The 19009-nt window shown below is 43.0% G+C and overlaps 1 protein-coding gene across 1 annotated transcript in view; it reads left to right on the top strand.

Annotated features, from left to right (window-relative positions):
• The window catches only part of LOC140212122 (PH and SEC7 domain-containing protein 1-like), a 249095-nt gene that overhangs the window by 93760 nt on the left and 136326 nt on the right, over positions 1 to 19009 (top strand). Inside the window, exons 5-6 of the mRNA XM_072282690.1 lie at positions 3795 to 3906; positions 6719 to 7211. Coding sequence (XP_072138791.1) covers positions 3795 to 3906; positions 6719 to 7211 — 605 coding nt within the window. The remainder of the gene's footprint in view (positions 1 to 3794; positions 3907 to 6718; positions 7212 to 19009) is intronic.

Genomic DNA, 19009 nt, shown 5'->3' with positions numbered 1-19009 from the left:
CAAGTGCTTGAAATGTCAAGGCATAAAAGGCCATGGATTAAAGCAGATAATGGGAATTAGTCCGCTCTGCCTTTCAATCATGGCTGATTTACCTTCCCTCTCAAGCCCATTCTCTCTTTTACCTTTACTGTTCAACATTCAGTATGGACATGGTGGGCCGAAGGGCCTGTTTCTATGCTGTAACTCTTATAATTACAGCATTTGCTTCATGTACAGAACTCAACATTGTTTTGTGCACAGTTAGCAAATGTTGCTTGAATCTATTTTCAAGAGAACAGTGCATAATAAGAAAAGGCAGGGGCTATGTGAATGGACAGCTATCACTTACTGACTGGCCTTGCAAGAGTACAGAGGCAGCAGATGTTAAGCAAGCTCGGCAGAGCAGGACGCAGAGCCTGATTTGACAGTCAGCCGACCAGGCGTTCAGCTACCTGGGACTTGTGAAACGGATTTGGTGTTTATCTTGGAATCAACCCAGACTGTTTGTAATAATTGGAGCCCTGAGCGACAAGCGTGTCTCTTGACTGGCACATGTCCAGCTTATTTAGCCGGCTGTTACTGAGACTATTAAAGGCAGCTGAACGTCCAGCAGTGATTCGCCCTTTGTTGTAATGTGTGTGGAAATGACAGGAGAACCTACACAGGGCCAGCAGACGTTGCTCGAACTAATCCAGCTGGTCGGATTTGGAGAGCGTTCCGTTTATGCTCTACACAAAGCCGCCTCTCACTCTGCCACATCTAACAATTGGTGCACTCATTTCCATTATGAGGACTGCCTGTTTTACAACCCAAACCGCTATGCGCATCACTCATGCCTGCCGTCATTTTGGCTCGGTTTTCTTCTCTTTTCTTGCCTTTGTTGGTTTGCTGGGCATGTCCGACAGCCTTGCCATAAGCAACACTTTATGCAGACCCTAACTTCCATGGCAGGTCATCCAGTCTCACCCTATCAGAGATATTCCCTTTATTCTACACTTTACCCTCCCTCACCTTCTCTGATTCCCAAAACTGATCTTTGATTTCTGTCTATCCCTGTTCTAGTAAAGGGAACCATTAACTTCTCTTTCCACAATTGCTGATTCACCTGCCAAGTCTTTTTTCCCACAGCATTTTAGACCACAAGATATGAGATCATAAAGCATTGGAGAAGAATTAGGCTATTCGGCCCAGTAATGCTGTCCCTCTATTCGATCATGGATGATTTATTTTCCCTCTCAATCCCATTCTCCTGCCTTCTCTCCATTATTTTTGTCATCCTTACCAATGAAGAACTTATTAACCTCCACTTATCGGCAACATGCATCAGTTCAAATTGGCGAGGGTTGTATTGGCAGCAACAAGTGATGCCACACTTCCGATGCCCACAATTTATTAACCCTAACCTGTATGTCTTTGGAATGTGAAGGAAACCAGAGCACCTGGGGGAAACTCAAGTGGTCATGGGGAGAACGTACAAACTCCTTAGAGGCAGTGGCGGGAATCGAACCCTGATTGGTGACTGCTGCTGATGTAAAGTGATGTGCTAATTGCTATTCCATATTTACGTCCCACACAGCCGCTGGTGGCTCTTCCCTTATTGGTAAGCCACAGAAGTTATCTGCTAAAGTAGGGGGAGAGGAGGCTTTAAAGTCCAAAGTCAATTTATTATCAAAGTACATATATGCCACCGTATACTACCCTGAGATTCATTTCCTTGTGGGCATTCACAGTAGAGCAAAGAAATACAATAGAATCAATGAAAAACTGCACACAAGCGACAACTGACAAAAAATCAGTGTACAAAAGAAAACAATCTGGGCAAAAACAATAAATAAGTAAATAATATTGAGAACGTGAATTGTAGAGTCTTTGAAAGTAATTCCATAGGTTGTGGAATCAGTTCAGACTTGATGTGAGTGAAGTTATCCACGATGGTTCAGGAGCCTGATTGTTGAAGAGGTGAGGCTTGGGATGAATCTACCTTGAATATATTAAAAGACAGGGTAGGCTTGAGGGGCTGAGTGGCCAACTCCTAATCCTCTTTTCCTAAGATCGGACACAACCTCGCGAACCTATCTGAAATGTGTTTTTAGTGCTTGCCTAAAGTTCTGAGTGATAGCCAGGCAGTCCATTGGTCTATTTGCGGATTCTCCTAAGCTGACCTCTAAAGCAGAGTATCACAGTCACCAATCACTGGCAGAGATATAACGAATAATATAAACGCAATACAGTCCGCTCCAACAGCCTGCTGTCCAATTATTTGGAAATTAAAATGGCTTAGCATCTCAAGTTCAATTTTATTCAAGTTTAGTTTTGCTTCTATGTCAAGAGCACCAATGGAGAGGAATAAACAGTTGTTATTTTGGGCCAAAATATGATTTTTACTCCCCTCCATAAATGCTACCTGACCTGTTGGGTTCCTTGAGCACTTTGTGTGTTTTGCTCAGGTTATTGTTGTCACAGGTATAAATGCCGTGAAATTTACCCTTTCGCAACGGCAACAGAATACATAAAAAAAATGGCTGCCCTCAGGGTGGAGGAGCAACACTTTATGTTTCGCCTGGGTAGCTTCCAACCTGATGGCAAGAATGTTGATTTCTTCTTTTGGCAAAAAAGTTCCACCCACCCTCCTCTATTCCCCACTCTGACCTTATACTTCTTCTCACCTGCCTATTACTTCACCCTGAGTCCCCTCCTCCTTCCCTTTCTCCCACTGTCCTCTCCTGTCAGATTCCTTCTTCTCCAGCCCTTGATCCTTTCCCACCTACCTGGCATCACCTATCACCTTTCAGCTCACCTCCTTCCCCTCTCCCCATCTTTTTAATCTGGTTACTTTCTTCTTCCCTCTCAGTCCTGAAGAGGGGTCTTGGCCTGAAATGTCGACTAACTGTTCATTTCCATAGATGCTTCTTGACCTGCTGAGTTCCTCCAGCATTTTGTTTGTGATGCTTTGGATTTCCAGCATCTGTAGACTTTCTTGTGTTTATTATATTGTGTACAAGATAATAAGAGGAATGCCGCTGCTCAATACAAGAGGACATGGCTTTAAGGTAAGGGGTGGGAAGTTCAAGGGGGATATTAGAGGAAGGTTTTCTATTCAGAGAGTGGTTGGTGTGTGGAATGTACTGCCTGAGTCAGTAGTGGAGGCAGATACACTAGTGAAGTTTAAGAGACTACTAGACAGGTAAATGGAGGAATCTAAGATGGGGGCTTATATGGGAGGCAGGGTTTGAGGGTCGGCACAACATTGTGGGCCGAAGGGCCTGTACTGTGCTGTACTATTCTATGTTCTATGTTATAGAAACTTAACTTATACATAATTTACACATGGGTAAATAGAGGTCTGGAGTGGAGCCCCTAAAGCTGCTGGATTTCATTGACCATCCTTCCAGCAGCTCCTGCAGCCAAGCTAGTGCCAAACGTATTGCTTATAAGCTTTCCTTTGGACTACACTGGTGAGCCCGAGAGCGGGATCCTGACGACTGGGTTTTTCAGGATCTCTGTACATTCTCCCCAGATTTGTGATGATCATCATCATCACCCATTGTCCTTAGACAGACGATGTCAATCACCACACATGTGCAAAACAAAACAAACTTAACAATATTAGTGCATGTTGATAAAGAGAAAAAGAGATGAGTGTTAGGGTTTTTCCGGTCAGTTTCAGATCACAGTGGCAGTGGGGACAAAGCTGTCATTGAAACTTCAAGTGAGGCTGTTAAAGCTCCTGCAGCTCCAGTCCGTTGGCAGCTTTGAAAAGAGGGCATGGCCAAGGTGTCTTGATGAACAACGAGCTGCTTTCTGGTTTTTTCAAGGCATTCTCCTGCACATGGGCCAGGGAGCATTCCGAGCGGGCTCAGAAGATCGCAAAGGCCAGGCGAGAGTTCTTCTATGGGACATCGGAGCCACAAGCCCCGGAAGATAAAGGTAAATATTGAAAGCAGCTTGAGCATGTTGGAAGGATGCCACCAGATTGCATTGGATTCATTTATTGCCATACACACCAAGGTGCAGCGAAATTGATTGCTCGCATGAAGCCCACAATTCCACAATTCATATTTTCAGTATTATTTATTTATTTATTGTCTTTGCACACATTATCTTCTTTTGTACACTGATTGCTTGTGTGTAGCTTTTCACTGATTCCATTGTATTTTATTGACCTATTATTATCAACACATGGTAGTAATAAAAGTACTTACTCAGTGGCTATTTTATTAGGTACCCCTGTACGCTGGCTTATTAATGCAAATATCTAATGAGCCAATCATGTAGTAGCTACTCAATGCATAAAAGCATGCAGACATGGCCAAGAGGTTCAGTTGTCATTCAGACCAAACATCAGGATGGGGAAGAAATGTGATCTAAGTGACTTTGACTTTGGAATGATAGTTGGTGCCAGGTATGGTATGGTTTGAGTAACCCAAAAACTGCTGATCTCCTGGGATTTTCACACACAACAGTCTCTAGAGTTTACAGAGAATGGTGTGAAAAACCAAAAAAAACTTCTAGTGAGTGGCAGTTCTATGAGAGAAAATGCCTTTTTAATGAAAAGGGGGTCAGAGGAGAACAGCTGGACCGGTTCAAGCTGACAGGAAGGCGAAAGTAACTTAAATAACTACACGTTACAACAGTGGTGTGCAGAAGGCTGTCTCTGAATGCACAACACATCGAATCTTGAAGGGATTGTGTCACAACAGCAGAAGACCATAGGAGGTACCTATTAAACTGGCAACTGAGTGTATCATAATAAAAAATAAAACAACAATAAATATAGAAACAAATGTAAAATGAACAGAATGGTGCAAAGTATATTAGTGCAAACTGAGCTGGTGCAGACAGAAATGCTACAGTGACAGTAATTTGCAGAATGACAGAAAATGAACCGATAGCTCATTCCAAATATGCACCACTCTTTACATGAAGAAGCTGCCCCTGTTATATTTTTTATATCTCGCACCTCTGGTTTCAAACCGATGCTCCTATGTTTATAGCGACCCTCTCTGGGGGAAGAATAACGACCTGCTTTCACCTTGCCTATGCCCCTCTATCAGGTCACTCCTCAATCTCCTGCGTTCCAGTGAGTGGGTGGGAAAGGGGCTCGTTTCACTGTTGCCCCGTTTTTGCTGCTGCTGCTTATGTTGTTTGCTGAACACGCTGGGCATGCGAGGTTGGCAGCAGAATGTGTGGCAACACTTGCGGGCTGCCTCCAGCACATCCTTGGGTGGTGTTGGTTGTTAACACAAGCATTTCACTGTATATTTTGACGTACTTGAGATAAGTAAATCTAAATCAGATCCTGGACCTGGACCTGGACCTGAATGGAAGTGGGAGAATTCAGGGTTTGAAAATATGGCAACGCCATCAGGAAGGGGATATGAAAGAGGTAGTTAGTTCAGAATTCTGGCACCAGTCATAGACAGTCATATTAAAGTAGTCAAGTATTGATTCATACTGAAGCTATTTCCATCCTTCCTCGGGACTTAAAAGGAGTCTACGTCAGCTCACTATGTCGCCCCATTACTCTGCTAATTTTCCTTGTAACCCATTCTCTGTACATTGCAGGCCGCCTCCCAGCACATCCAGCTGAGTGGCATCTTTACTATGGCTGAGTGACTAAAAATACTCCAAATACAACAATCCCCCACCCCACTAACACCCAATATCTTGCCTCCACAGACATCTATGGCAATGAGTTCCACAGATTCACCACCCTCTGGCTAAAGAAATTCCTTCTCATTTCTGTTCTAGAGGGATATGCTTCTGTTCTTAGGTTCTGTCCTCTAGTCATTGACTCCCCCACTATAGGAAACATCCTCTCCACGTCTATCTAGGGCTTTCAAAATTTGATAGTTTTCAATGAGATCCCCTTTCACTCTTCTGAACTCCAGTGAGTACAGGCCCAGAACCATCAAAAGCTACTTGTGTTAACCCTTCCATTCCCAATATTATTACAGCTTTAACACAAAACATAGAACAGTGCAACACTTTGGCCCCCAATGTGGTGTCGAACCAGCTAAAAAGTAAATTAAAAAAAACAAAAACCAATCTCTCCTACCTAAACAATGTCCATGCCCCTCCATCTTCCTCATATTCATGTGCCTATCTAAACATCTCTTAAAAGTCTCTAATATATTTGCCTCTACCACCACACCAGGCAGCACATTACAGGCATCCACCACTCTCTGAGTAAAAAACTTACACCTCATATCCCCTTTGAACCTACCCCCTCTCATCTTCATTGCCTGTCCTATAGTATTAGACATTTCTACTCTGGGGAAAATATATTCCCTATCTACTCTATCTATGCCTCTCATAATCTTGTAAACCTCAATCAGATCTCCACTCAGCCTCCACCGCTGCAGAGAAAACAACCCAAAATTGTCCAGCCTCTCATGATAGCACATGCCCTCTAAACCAGGCAGCATTCTGGTAAATCTCTTCTGCACCCTCTCCAAAGCCTCAACATCCTTTATTACAGCTCTGTTATTTATCCAAGTGCTGACACAGGTAAACAGCAGATAAATTCATCCAAAGTTTCGTCTGTGAAGTGACACTTAAATTGTCTCAGTTTCTACTCTTATGGACTTGTGCTTTTTAATCACAATGTGTTCAAGCAGAGTTGGTCAACGTAATTTCAGTTCCGTCGCACGGAATCGAGTCTAGTGTTGGGCCTCATTACCTCTTGGGCAGGGTCTGAGAATTCACTGCCTAATACTCTGTTTTTCACTTTTTGCAGGAGAATCTGGAATCCAGCAACCATTGGCAAATCTGCACATCACTGAAAAGAATGAGGCAGCAGAGGAGAAGCAGAAGGAGTCATTCACTGGTGGACCCTCTCAGGCGTGTAAGCCGGTCTGTCATGGCTTGGGAGAGGTGCAGGGTGATCTGAAGGGCCCACCTTTGCCAAATGGGAATTGCTCAGCAGGAGACGCATCCAGAGAGACCAGATACTCGGAGACAGACCTGGATGCCGTGCCGGTAAGGCGCTACCAGGAAACCAACCTGGATGAAGTCATGGCCGAGTACGAGACGGTCAGTCCCGACAAGTGTCAGAGTCCACACCTGCCAAGCTCAGTGGTTGGATGTGATTCCCAGAGAGACCACGCTGCTCCTCCCGTGGAGACCGCGATAGATGGCAGTCCTGGGAGTGGGGAGGAGAGCAGAGAAGAGCAGCCCAAAGACCCTGAGGATGAAGTGTTCTACGGGTCCTGTTCTGCTGTCGCTGACAGGTAAGTGTCACAGGTGTTGTCCACCATAAAGGTCAAACAGAATTACAACCACACTGAGATACTTGGTTAACATGAGAAGTTTAACCTTCTCTTCAATCTGGATGCTTAGTTGAGGAACCAATTGTTGAAAGAGTTGAACTTGCTTGGTCTCTAATGGGACATAGCTGGAATCTTTGAGTCCTTCCTGACACAGTGAGTGAATTATGGGCTTACTTTGCTTGGTATAGCGGAACAGGGTACTTACAATAGTCTGGATAGCCTCCAACCTGATGGCATGAACATCGACTTCTCTAACTTCCGCTAGGCCCCACCTCTCCCTCGTACCCCATCTGTTACTTATTTTTATGCACACATTCTTTCTCTCACTCTCCTTTTTCTCCCTCTGAATATACCTCTTGCCCATCCTCTGGGTCCCCCCCCCTTGTCTTTCTTCCCGGATCTCCTGTCCCATGATCCTCTCGTATCCCCTTTTGCCTATCACCTGTCCAGCTCTTGGCTCCATCCCTCCCCCTCCTGTCTTCTCCTATCATTTTGGATCTCCCCCTCCCCCTCCCACTTTCAAATCTCTTACTAACTCTTCCTTCAGTTAGTCCTGACGAAGGGTCTCGGCCTGAAACGTCGACTGTACCTCTTCCTAGAGATGCTGCCTGGCCTGCTGCGTTCACCAGCAACTTTGATGTGTGTTACTTACAATAGTAGTCTTTTGACTGCTTTGATTATTTCAGACGAAGAACAGCTAAGTATTCTCCAACTGAAACATTGACTCTCTCACCTTCTACAGTTATGAGGGTTATCGATAGGGTTCATGCAAGCAGGCTTTTTCCTCAGAGGTTTGGTGAGACTGGAACATCAAGTCGTGTGATAAGGGTCAAAGGTGAAATATTTAAGGGGAACCTGAGGGGGAACTTCTTCACTCAGAGGGTAGTGTGAGTGCAGAACAAGCTGTCAAGCGGAAGAGGTGGATGTAGGTTCAATTTCAACATTTAAGAGAAGTTTGGATAAGTACACGGATGGGAGGGGTATGATGTACTGTGGTCCACATGAGGGTCCATGGAACAAGGTGGAATTATAATTCAGCACAGACTAGATGGGCCAAAGGTTCTGTTTCTGTGCTGTAGTGTTCTATGATTATCCTCTTATGTTTTTCCAACATTTTCAGTTTTTGTGTGAGCCATTAAAGTCCTATAAGCCAGGGCTCATGTCTGAAATGTATTACCAGCAATGAAAGACCAAGCTCAGACAAGGTAATAGCTCCCTGCTGTCAATGAGTTGTCCATTACCTCTTTGGAACCTGCCCAAGATATTACACAAAAGCTCAGTTATTATGTTATTAGAGGATACCTTGACAAGTGGCTGTTTGAGATAGCATGCTGATGGAGAGTAAGAGATAGGTTGTGTTACATAGAGATTGCAGTAGCATTGGTTATCTGATTATGCTGGATGACTGACGAACAAGGCTTCAAAACCAAATACTGCAACGTGTAGTAATAATAATCTTAACCCAGTGTTCATTTGTGCCCCATCACTAACCAGTGAGATGGTCAGATGGTGAATATATCTCAGTAGGACCTTGATACCTAATTAGTGGGGATTGTCAAAGAGTGTTGCAGGATATAAAGACAAAAAAAAAGAGGCTGGGTGAATATTGAACTCTGCAGCTTCAGGTTTCTCATTCGTTCTTTCAATCTGTATCAGATCTGGCCATCTCTCCAGACTTCCAGCCATGATTTTAGCTCAGTTCTTCTCTCTCCATTGGTATAACCTGTCTTGCTGGTCCTGTCCCACAACCCTGCCATTGGCAATAACACAGACAAGAAGCATCATCTGCCTTTAACTGCCCCATTTACTCATTCGATCTCGCCCTATCAGAGATATTTCCTTTGTCTTAACCACCACTTCCAGCCACTTCCCCTGCAACTCCAAAACAACCTGTTTTCTGTTCTATGTATTCCAGTTCTGATGAAGGGTCTCTAATCTGAAAGGTTAACACTGCTTGTTCTTCCGCAGATGCTGCCTGATCCGTTGAGTATTTCCAGCATTTTCTGTTTTTATTTCTGATTTCATGCATCTGCAGTTTTTTTAAATGTGCATTTAGTGGTGGAGTTAATGTCATCTGCTGACTGAAGGAATGGGGGACGGTGATGGAGGTCAAAGGGTTAAACAATGATGGAATAGATTTCTTCCACACATCTTTCAATAACCCATTAGTGAGGCCTCTTTACAATCACTGAACCATAACCTTTGCAAACTGTGGATAAGTTCCACTGTATCATTTCTAGTCAGTTTGCCAAGCAGCTGACTGGCGAGATATAGTCTAATTTTATAAAGTATTTAAAACCTGGAATCAGACCATCATGTCTGTGCTGTTATTTATTCTCTACAGAAGGTTAATTGTGCACAAGGGATATCCTTTAATAATTTCCCTGATCTCTCTACATTGTTCACTCCACTTAGTTGATGATCATTATTTTGGTCCCCTCACCTTATCCACATTCATCTCTGTACTTGCCCTTAATTTAATTCCCATCAGGACTTACTCACTGTCTGTAAGGAGTTTAAATGTTCTCTACATGACCTGATGGGTTTCCTCAGGGTCCTCCTGTCTCTTCTTACATTCCAAAGACGTACGGGTTAGCAGGTTAATTGGTCATGTGGATGTCAGCATCATTGGAGACGCCAGCATTTATTGCCCATCCCTTATTTCCCCAGAGGAAGTAACGGAGATCCATTTTTGTCAACTAGAGATGGTATTCCCACTGCTGCTGTTGGGGAGGGAGTTTCAGGAGTTCAACCAAGTGATGATAAGGGAACTGTTTTCCCTCTGGGATTACCTGTTGTCAGTCTCTCACTGGAAATGACCATAAGTTTCTGATGAGTCTTCCTCGAGGGGACTAGCTCACAGATTTCCTCGTTTACAGCTCTCTCTGACATCATGGCTGATCATGAATGCCACAAGTTTTAGCCATCCCATTTAGTGGGATGAAATAAGTTATCAGCGTTTTGGGTGAAAGTTCAGTCTCTCTGTTTCTTATTCTTTCCCTCTGCCCACCTATGAGGTTAAAATCTATTTCTCACATATTTAGCACAGTCTTCATCGGGTACGGAGGAGATGTTCCAGGATGCAGCCAGGATTAGAGGGCACACTTTATGGGGAAAGGTTGAGTAAGCTACGGGTTCTCTCTTCGGAGCAATGGAGATGTACAAGATGATGAGAAGCATAGAGACAGTGGATTGGTTGGTGAATGGCAGAAAATATGGGGAGGATGTCAGATGTAAGTTTTTTTTTATTCAGAGAGTGGTGAGTTCATGGAACACATTGCCAAGGGTGATGGTAAAGGCAGATACACAAGGAGCATGTTGCAATGACGTGGCGGTGGTACGAACCCAAGTGCTGAACACAGGCGCGGACGCCAAGTTGGGAGGTGTTATGGTCGTAGCGAGCGTGGAATTGGTGGCCAGAGGGAGTCTTTAGCCGAAGTCTTGGTTTTAGTAGAGAATTCAGGAATGATGCTAGACTTAGAACTAAGAACCATGGAACGAGGCTACTCATACAAGAGTCAACCAACGAGTTGTCAGCTCCTTGTTGTGGTCACAGGGTCATTATCCTGCAGTTTCTGATGGGAAGCAGTGTGTGTAGTTAGTGGAACCTGGGAATGATGGGAATTTAAATGAGGTGATTGAGGCCCAATTCCTGAGGTAAATGGCATGGTGGGCGATTGCCAGAAGGGACCATGACAGAGCATTTACGAGACTCTTAGATAGGCACATGACTGAATGAAAAATGGAGGGCTACATGAGAGGCAAGTGTTAGAATGATCTTGGAGAAGGTTAAAAGATTGACACAGAGGTATGTTGAGAGGTCAAGAGGTCATCTTTTACCACATAAAAGGTTGATTATAGAGTCTGACAACAGCAGGATAAGAGTTGACTGTGCTTTCAGGCTTTTGATTCTTCTGCTTGATGGGAGAGGGAAGAAGAGAGAGTAACCAGGATTGGAGGGGAGGGGTTTGTCTTTAGTTATCATGGCTGCTTTCTGAAGGCAGCAGAGGGGAGGCTGGTTCGTGTGACGGACTGGGCTATGTTCACAACTTTGGGTTTGGGTCTTAGCTGAGTCAATTCACCATAAAAAATCAACACTGACGGTTTGGAGCAGTACAGAGCAACTGCAACACTGGGAGGAAATTAAATCGAGCGCAGGTCCCATCAGCTATCATGGGGCCACTTGGAAGAACAATTGGATTTATTTCAGGTTCAAAGCCAACTTTAATCCTTTGAGCAACTGTATTCAGAGAGTCTCCTCTGAGGGTTCGGTTTGCATCGCAGCAGAGTGCCACACTATTTAACTATTTCATGAGCTGGAGGTACTTTGGCATGCGATATAAGGACATGATAGATGCTACTGAAATGCAAGTCTCGGCTGGTTCTCTCACAGATCCATGCCCATCAATTCCTGCTTTCCCAAGCTGCTCAGAAAGCAGATAGACCCCCTCATTGACGTTAGAGAAGCTGACTCGGTGCTCCCTCTGCTGGTTGCTGTTAGCATTACAACATGCTTAGCATAGTAGAGAATGCTGGGAAGATTTAGTAGGTGAAGCCACATCTGAAGAATGAGTGACCCTTCAGCAGACCCATCTAAGTGTTTCCAGTATTTTCTGTTTTATTTCAGATTTTCAGCATCTGCATTTCTTTTTATTTTCCAACATTGAACTGGGGTGCCTGTAGTGATATTGTTCTTTTGTTCATAAGGATGTGGGAATTGTTGTCGAGGCCTGTATCTCTAAGTTCCCTTGAGAAGGTATCTTTTGAACTACTCTTGTCCTTTAAGTGATAATGCTCCCACAGTGGGAGGGAGTTCCAGGATTTAGACCCTGTGACAATGCAGGATCTGTGATGCAGGACACTGCAAGGAATTTCCTCACTGATGAGTAATGCTCATTCAGCCTATTAAATCTATGACAGATGACAGAGCATTCCCATCAATCCTGTTCTCCAGATAACTTCACTGTAACCTCTTCTTCTTCATGTGCTATTAACTCCCCCAGTTCTCCCATCGCCTGCTGACACTAGGGTTAAATTACAATGTTGGAGGGTTAAGTCACAAAGATCGGTGTTCCCATTGGCTTGTTGCCCTTGACCTTCTTGGTAGTAGAGGTGGCAGGTTTGGGAGCTGCTGCCAAGGGTTTACAAGGATGGCATCACTGTTACGAATCAGGGTCACGGGCAAGGGATAGTCTCTTAATGAGTAAAAATAACTGATATCGCTGATCTATGAAAATTCTCCAACATTGCCTCAGTTTTCCTTGAGTTTATTGGCATCTGCCAAGATGAGAAACAGTATTTGACTGAGGAAAACAGTATTTAAGGTTCAAAGTAAAATTTATTATCGAAGCATGATACCATATACTACATTGAGATTCATTTTCTTGTAGGCATTCATAATAGAAAATAGAAGAACTATACATAATCAAAGACTAACAAATAACCAATGTGCAAAAGAAGACAAGTTATGCAAATCAAGTTAATTCTGAGAACATGAGTTGAAAAGAGTGACTTATTTACAGAAAGTGAGTCTACAGATCAAAGAATCAGTCAAGAGTAGAGGCAGCAATGATCCTTCCTCCAAACTGGGAAAAGTTAGAGGCCAAAGACTTTTAAATTGTAGAAAATGGGGAGGGATAGAGGGAACAATAGGACTGTCGGTGAAAGCTCAACACCAAGCGAGCTCATGAGGTCATATTTGTAGTACAGCATATAGTTCTGGTCACCCAACTATTAATCTGCAGAGGGTGCAAAAATATTTATGAGGATGTTATCAAGGCTGGAGGGCTTGTGTTATAAGGAAAGATTGGATAGTCTAGGACTTCTTCCCTGGAGCATAGAAGGCCGGGAGGTGATCTTAGGGAGGTTTATAAAGTGAAGTATTAATAAGGTGAACAGCCGCATTCTTTCCCCCAGGTTTGGAACGTCCTAAAGCAGATAGTATAGGTTTAAAGTGAAAGGGGAAAGATTTAAAAGGGACTTGAGGGAAGATGCTGAGTTCAAGGGAAAAGCTGCCAGAGGCAGTGGTAGAGGCAGGTACACTTAGGGAAGTTAAAAGACATTTGGACAGTTACATGGGTTAGAAAACATTTAGAGGGATATAACTGAAAGTTGAAAGTAAATTTTATTAATGTATATATATCACCATATACAACCCTGAGATTAATTTTCTTGTGGGCATACTCAACAAATCTATAGAATAGTAACTATATCAGAATCAATGAAAGACCACCCAACTAAGGCATTCAACCAGAGTGCAGAAGACAACAAACTGTGCAAATGGAACGGGAAGGAGAATAATATAAATAAATAAACAATAAATATCAAGAACATGAGTTGAAGAGTGAGCCCATTGTGGAAACTGTACCATGGTGGGGCAAATGAAGTTGAGTGAAGTTATCTCATTTGGTTCAAGAGCCTGATGGTTGAGCCAAATGCAGATAAATGGGACTAGTTCAGTTAGGCAAATTGGTTGGCATGGATGAGATGGGCCGAAGGGTCTGTTTGTATGCTGTTTAGCTTTATGATTCCAGGAGAGACTGAATGATACAAATGCTGGTGGTGCTGACTGAGAGATGGAAGTAAAGTCTGACTAGCTACATCTGATCTGTCTTGGAAAGGTGTATCTAGGGCCAATGAATGAAACCCAAGGAGAGAGGGGGAAAAACTGTGAGGTATAGAACACAGCAGATGCAGGAATTCTGAAATAAAGAGAAAGCTGGAAGTACCAGGTCAGACAGCATCTACGGAGAGAGGAAAACTGAGTTAGTAATCTAGGATGATGAACTTTTGTCAGAACTGTCTATAGGAGGCTGACGGTGGAGATGTCCAGGAGGGGGCAGGATGCCAGAAGCTCAAAGCTATAATTAGTTAATGCTGGAAACACTCAGCAGGTCAGGCAGCATCTTTGGGGAGAGAATCAGAGTTAATGTTTCAGGTCTAAAACTGTTTGTCTTAACTGAGAAAGAGGAAAATAAAAAGTGTTTTTTAAGTTACACAGATATGAAAGAGGAGGATAGGAAAAGGAATATCTTTGATTGGGAGACATCATGTTAAATGGGTTAATGGGCAGTTTGAGGGAATCAGGCTTTTTCTGTGTGTTATGTTACTAATGGAAGGGCTATGAGCTGCATGTCAGGCTGAAGTAAAGGAGAGATGAATTACAGCAGAATTGGCTGGTTTTATGATAGGCAGAGGAAGCAAAATACCTCTGGTTGAAAAAAAAATCAATATTGACACCAGAAGGCTGTATCAATCCCAAACTATGCGACTAGTCTTTTCTGCATTTATTTCAGGTCTCCAGCAGTTTTTGCTCATTAGCTGGAATCTCTGTGTCACTTCTTTTTGTTTCCCTGTTCAGTCCTTTGGCTGGGAGTCTCCACTCCTGACCATGGAACAGTTCCCTCTACTGGCAGCAGAGCCAGTAAGCAGGCACAGACCGGAGAAGGGTGTCGGTAGGATGTAGCAAGCTGTGATCTTGCACACGCCGTCTAAAGGGGCAGCAGGCTTTGAGACCTGCAGGTGTCTGCAATAAAAATCCGATGCAAGGCTGACCTGACTGTGGCCTGGTGGCATGGTGGGTAGCACAATTGTCTTACGGCGCCAGCGATCGCTAATCAGAGTTCAATTCGCGCTGCTGTCTGGAAGGAGTTTGCAAGGTGGGTTTCCTCTGGGTACCCCGGTATCCTTCCACGTTCCAAAGCCGTATGGTTAATAAGTTATGAGTATGTTATGTTTGCACCGGAAGCACAGCACAATCCTTGCTGATTTGATTTAACGCAAACCACACACTTCACTGTATGTTTTGATAATTTGATCTACAGATGACAAATAAAGCTGACCTTTTATCTTTTTTATAATTAGAAGCCACCTGTACATGAGGGCATTGTCTTTATCCCCATCCCCAGTCCAGAAGCTTTTGTACAAAAGATTAGATTTAAAACTTAGCTTTATTTATCACGTATATATTGAAGCATCAAAACCTATAGTGCTGGGGGCAGCCCACAAGTGGCACCATAGAATGCCCATAACTTACTAACCATAACCGATATGTCTCTCTGGAATGTGGCAGGGAACCAGAGCACCGGATGAAATGCACACCGTCACAGAGAAAATGTACAATCTCCTTACAAACAGTGATGACACAATTGTAAAGAGTTACGCCAATGTTTCCCAACCTTTTTTTAGCCCAACGCCCTCTAAAGCACCTTCCTACTTGCCAATACCCATCTTAGGCACAATATAATTTTCAGCAGCCCCATAGTGTAAAAACATGTCTTCTATATACTAACATGAAAAAAAATTATTCTGCTTTAAATTTTTATTTGGCTTTAAACGTAGCTTACTGCTTACACCTATGCACTGTATAGCAGCTTCGATATCAATGTAATCCCTGAACGATGGTTTTTAGCATGAGTTGAAATATTCGGTTCAAGATGTGACAGCAAAAGCCTTAAGTCCCCACGTGTAACAAACTCTCTTCCTGTTCTTCAACCTTGCAAAGAAATGGGTCAATGACCCAGTCTGAAATTTCCAGATTGTTCAAATCCTTGAATCGATTCTGACAATCCTCCTTCAGTGACTGCAGGTGTAAGCAGCAGTCTTGTAAATCAGCGTCTGTGAAGGAGAGTGCCATACTGTCCATGTAGGGCAACTGTGAGAACATTCTTCTCCCAATGTTTTGCTTATATATTTACAATCTTCAAATAAAAGTGGACACTGAACATTTTGCCTGGCTTAAATTGAAATTCTCACCCTGCAGTTTCATACCTAGAATGTTAATTTTCGTCATACAGATCGGCTATGTGTGCCACATCTCCACAAAGAAGCTCAATCTTGTTTCCCAAGCTCTTGTCTACTTTGAGCAAAAATTCAACCAGTGTCAAAAAAGATCAAAGAAATATTTGAAGCAGCAGTCTTTTGACCACCAATGCACTTCAGTGTGAAAAAGCAAGCATTCAAACTCTTCATCGTTATCTTGGCATAGCTGACAGATCTTGCTATTTAATAGATGAGCTGTAATTTTGTTGATAGCAGATATTACAGAGTCATGCTTGAAAAAGCGTGCTGGCTGAGGTTTTTGGCTGTGAGCTGTTGACAATGAATTACATAATGGATTGCAAACAGACTTGGAATTTCTTTTTTCATAAATGCCACTAAACCAGCATGGTGACCTGTCATATACAGTACTCCATCTGTTGCACGTGTTCCTAACTGGAATACTTTTAGTCTCAATATATGTATATTTTGAGCTCGTCATAGATCTATTCACCATTGATATTTGATTTTAACTTTTTACAAAAGAGAATCTCTTAATAAACTTTTCCATTTTTGAACTGCCGTACATATGCCATCAGTAATGCCTCATTGTCTTGCACAGTTGATTCATCCAGTTGTATCTCAGATTCTGCTTTTTGTAGCTCTGTGGATAGTTGATACTCAATGTCTTCGCTCATTTCATCAATACAACAAGCTACAGAGTTGCTACTCAGAGGAATTGATTTTAAAATACTGGTATCCATTTTAGGAACAGTAGTGAGCACCTGATACAACAAGCATTATTAATCTTTCACCAGTTGTATGAGATTTTCCACACTACTATAATTTTGGAAATGTTATAAGAAGGCGTAAGATGACTATCAAGGTCATTTTTAGCTTTCTTGGCAAATGACTCGAGTGTAGAACGCTTTTCAAATGCTTCTTTCATCTTCTGGAACTGGATAATACCATAAGTAGCCTTTTCAGGGTGTCTTTTATGGAAGTGTTCCTGCAATCTTGATGGTTTGATGGCTTCATTAGACAGTACAGTATTACAAATAAGACACTAGAGGCGTTGCTGATCTGGCAAGAATGAAATAAAACCACACTCCAGGTATGTAACATTGTGTTGACGCACTTTCTGTAGCAGGATTAGAATCCAAGGCCTCACTGCCTTTAGACTCTTAGTGATTGTTCCATACATGTTTATCCATCATTAATGGGGCTAAATTAAAATTTAAAAAAAACACAAACTGGGAATTCCTATTGGATATTGATGATGGCATTGAGTTGACATGAGTGGAACAATGGTAGCAGCACGCAAAGGAATGGTGAGATGAAGATGATCACAACAGTGAAAATTACATTGACAAGGATTCAGATTGGAATCTGAATGTTAGTCAGGACTGAGCAGGTTTTCGGTCAGTTACCTTTGTTAATGTGATTTAACAATCACATAAGGTCTCATAATCCCCAAAGATGGTTCTTAGCTGCTCATTCGAAGCTTTGAGCTCCTCAAGAGGAATCATCGGGATCGGCAGGTTCACTGATTGACTCTATTTCACCATTTGGTTCTAGACGGCACTGTATTGTTGCTCAGCCTGTTTCCTGTAGGTCTGTAGAGAAAGTCAAGAGGGTGTACTTGACTTACCAGTTGTTCAATTGCATGAACTCGTTTTGTGCTACGAGTCAAGGGGAACTGTTGGGCACCCTGGTTGCTAGTTTATGCATCCCCAATAAAGTCTGTTTGGTTGGTAAAGTCAGATTACCGAGCTTCAGATGCATTGTGACAACGAGTGCTCACCTCCTGCAGAGCTATGGTTCTTCATGTGTTCCAGTGCCTCATCCTTTTTTTTGGGAAGTGCCAGCTCCACGTTCAGGTTTCGTGCCTCAAGTTAGGGTACCGCTTACCACCCCCCCTCCCCCCAAGAATCTTGAATGCCCCCGAACGGCTTCTGTTTCCCCTCACGCACCCTTAGGACACATAACCGTCTCATTAGCGGGGGGTGGTACCTCCCCGCTGGGAATCACTGAGTTCTGCTAACCACCAGCAGGGAAATGGATTTACTGTGCTGAACCTTCTTTGCTGTTGATCATCAGTTAAGCAAATCTTCTGGCCCTTGACACAGAGTAAACATGGGCCGCCTTCACACGGGCTGATCCAAACCCAAATGTGCTGTCAGAATCAACTCCCAAACTGATCCAGCATAACAGATATAATCCCCAAAAACTGGCATTTTATTGCCTTTAAATGTTGCCATTTTTAATACTTAGCCAGTCCGGCCTTGTGACTCATGTTTTCAGCATTAAGTTTTTGCTTTCTCTTTCCTTTGTCCGAGTTAGTTAATTTCATCTAACCAAGCCTCCTTAGCTGTTCTCACTAAGTTGGCACTGTTACCTATTTCCCAGCTTGTCACAAAGAGATAAAGTCTAAAACAGGCCATTGCATCTGCCAACAACCAACCATTTACACAAATCGTATTTTCTATTCTCCCCACAGTCCCATCAACTACTCCCAATCTCTGCCACTCGTCTACACTCTAGGTACAATATACCTGTGGCTAATTAACGTACCGACCCAATTGTTTTGGGGTGCGGGTGAAAGCCTACACACTCACAAACACCACAGGTACGGGCCCTGTAGGGATTGAACCTGGGTCTCTGGAATGTGAGGCAGCAGCTCTACCAGCTGTGTCACTCTGCCTGTCTGTTCTGATCTGAACTAATTCCGTGGCTGTGGACTTACTTTCGGGAACTCTGCAGTTCATGTTCTGTGTGTTATTTGTTTACTTTTTTTATTGTTTGCATGATTTGTTCTTTTTCTTTGTACGTTGGATGTTTATCAGTTTTTAGTGTGGGGTTTCATGGATTCTATCATGTTTCTTTGTTCTGGAGCTGTCTGCAAGAAGATAAATCTCTCAAGGTTGTATATGGTATACCTATTTTGGTAATAAATGTACTTTGAAATTTGAACTTAAGTGTCTCTGTTTCCCTTACCACAG

This window comes from Mobula birostris, chromosome 18 (assembly GCF_030028105.1).
Source record: "Mobula birostris isolate sMobBir1 chromosome 18, sMobBir1.hap1, whole genome shotgun sequence".
Taxonomy (NCBI): Eukaryota; Metazoa; Chordata; class Chondrichthyes; order Myliobatiformes; family Myliobatidae; genus Mobula; species Mobula birostris.
The sequence above is the reverse complement of the archived record's forward strand: the minus strand, read 5'-3'. Positions and strand labels throughout refer to the sequence as shown.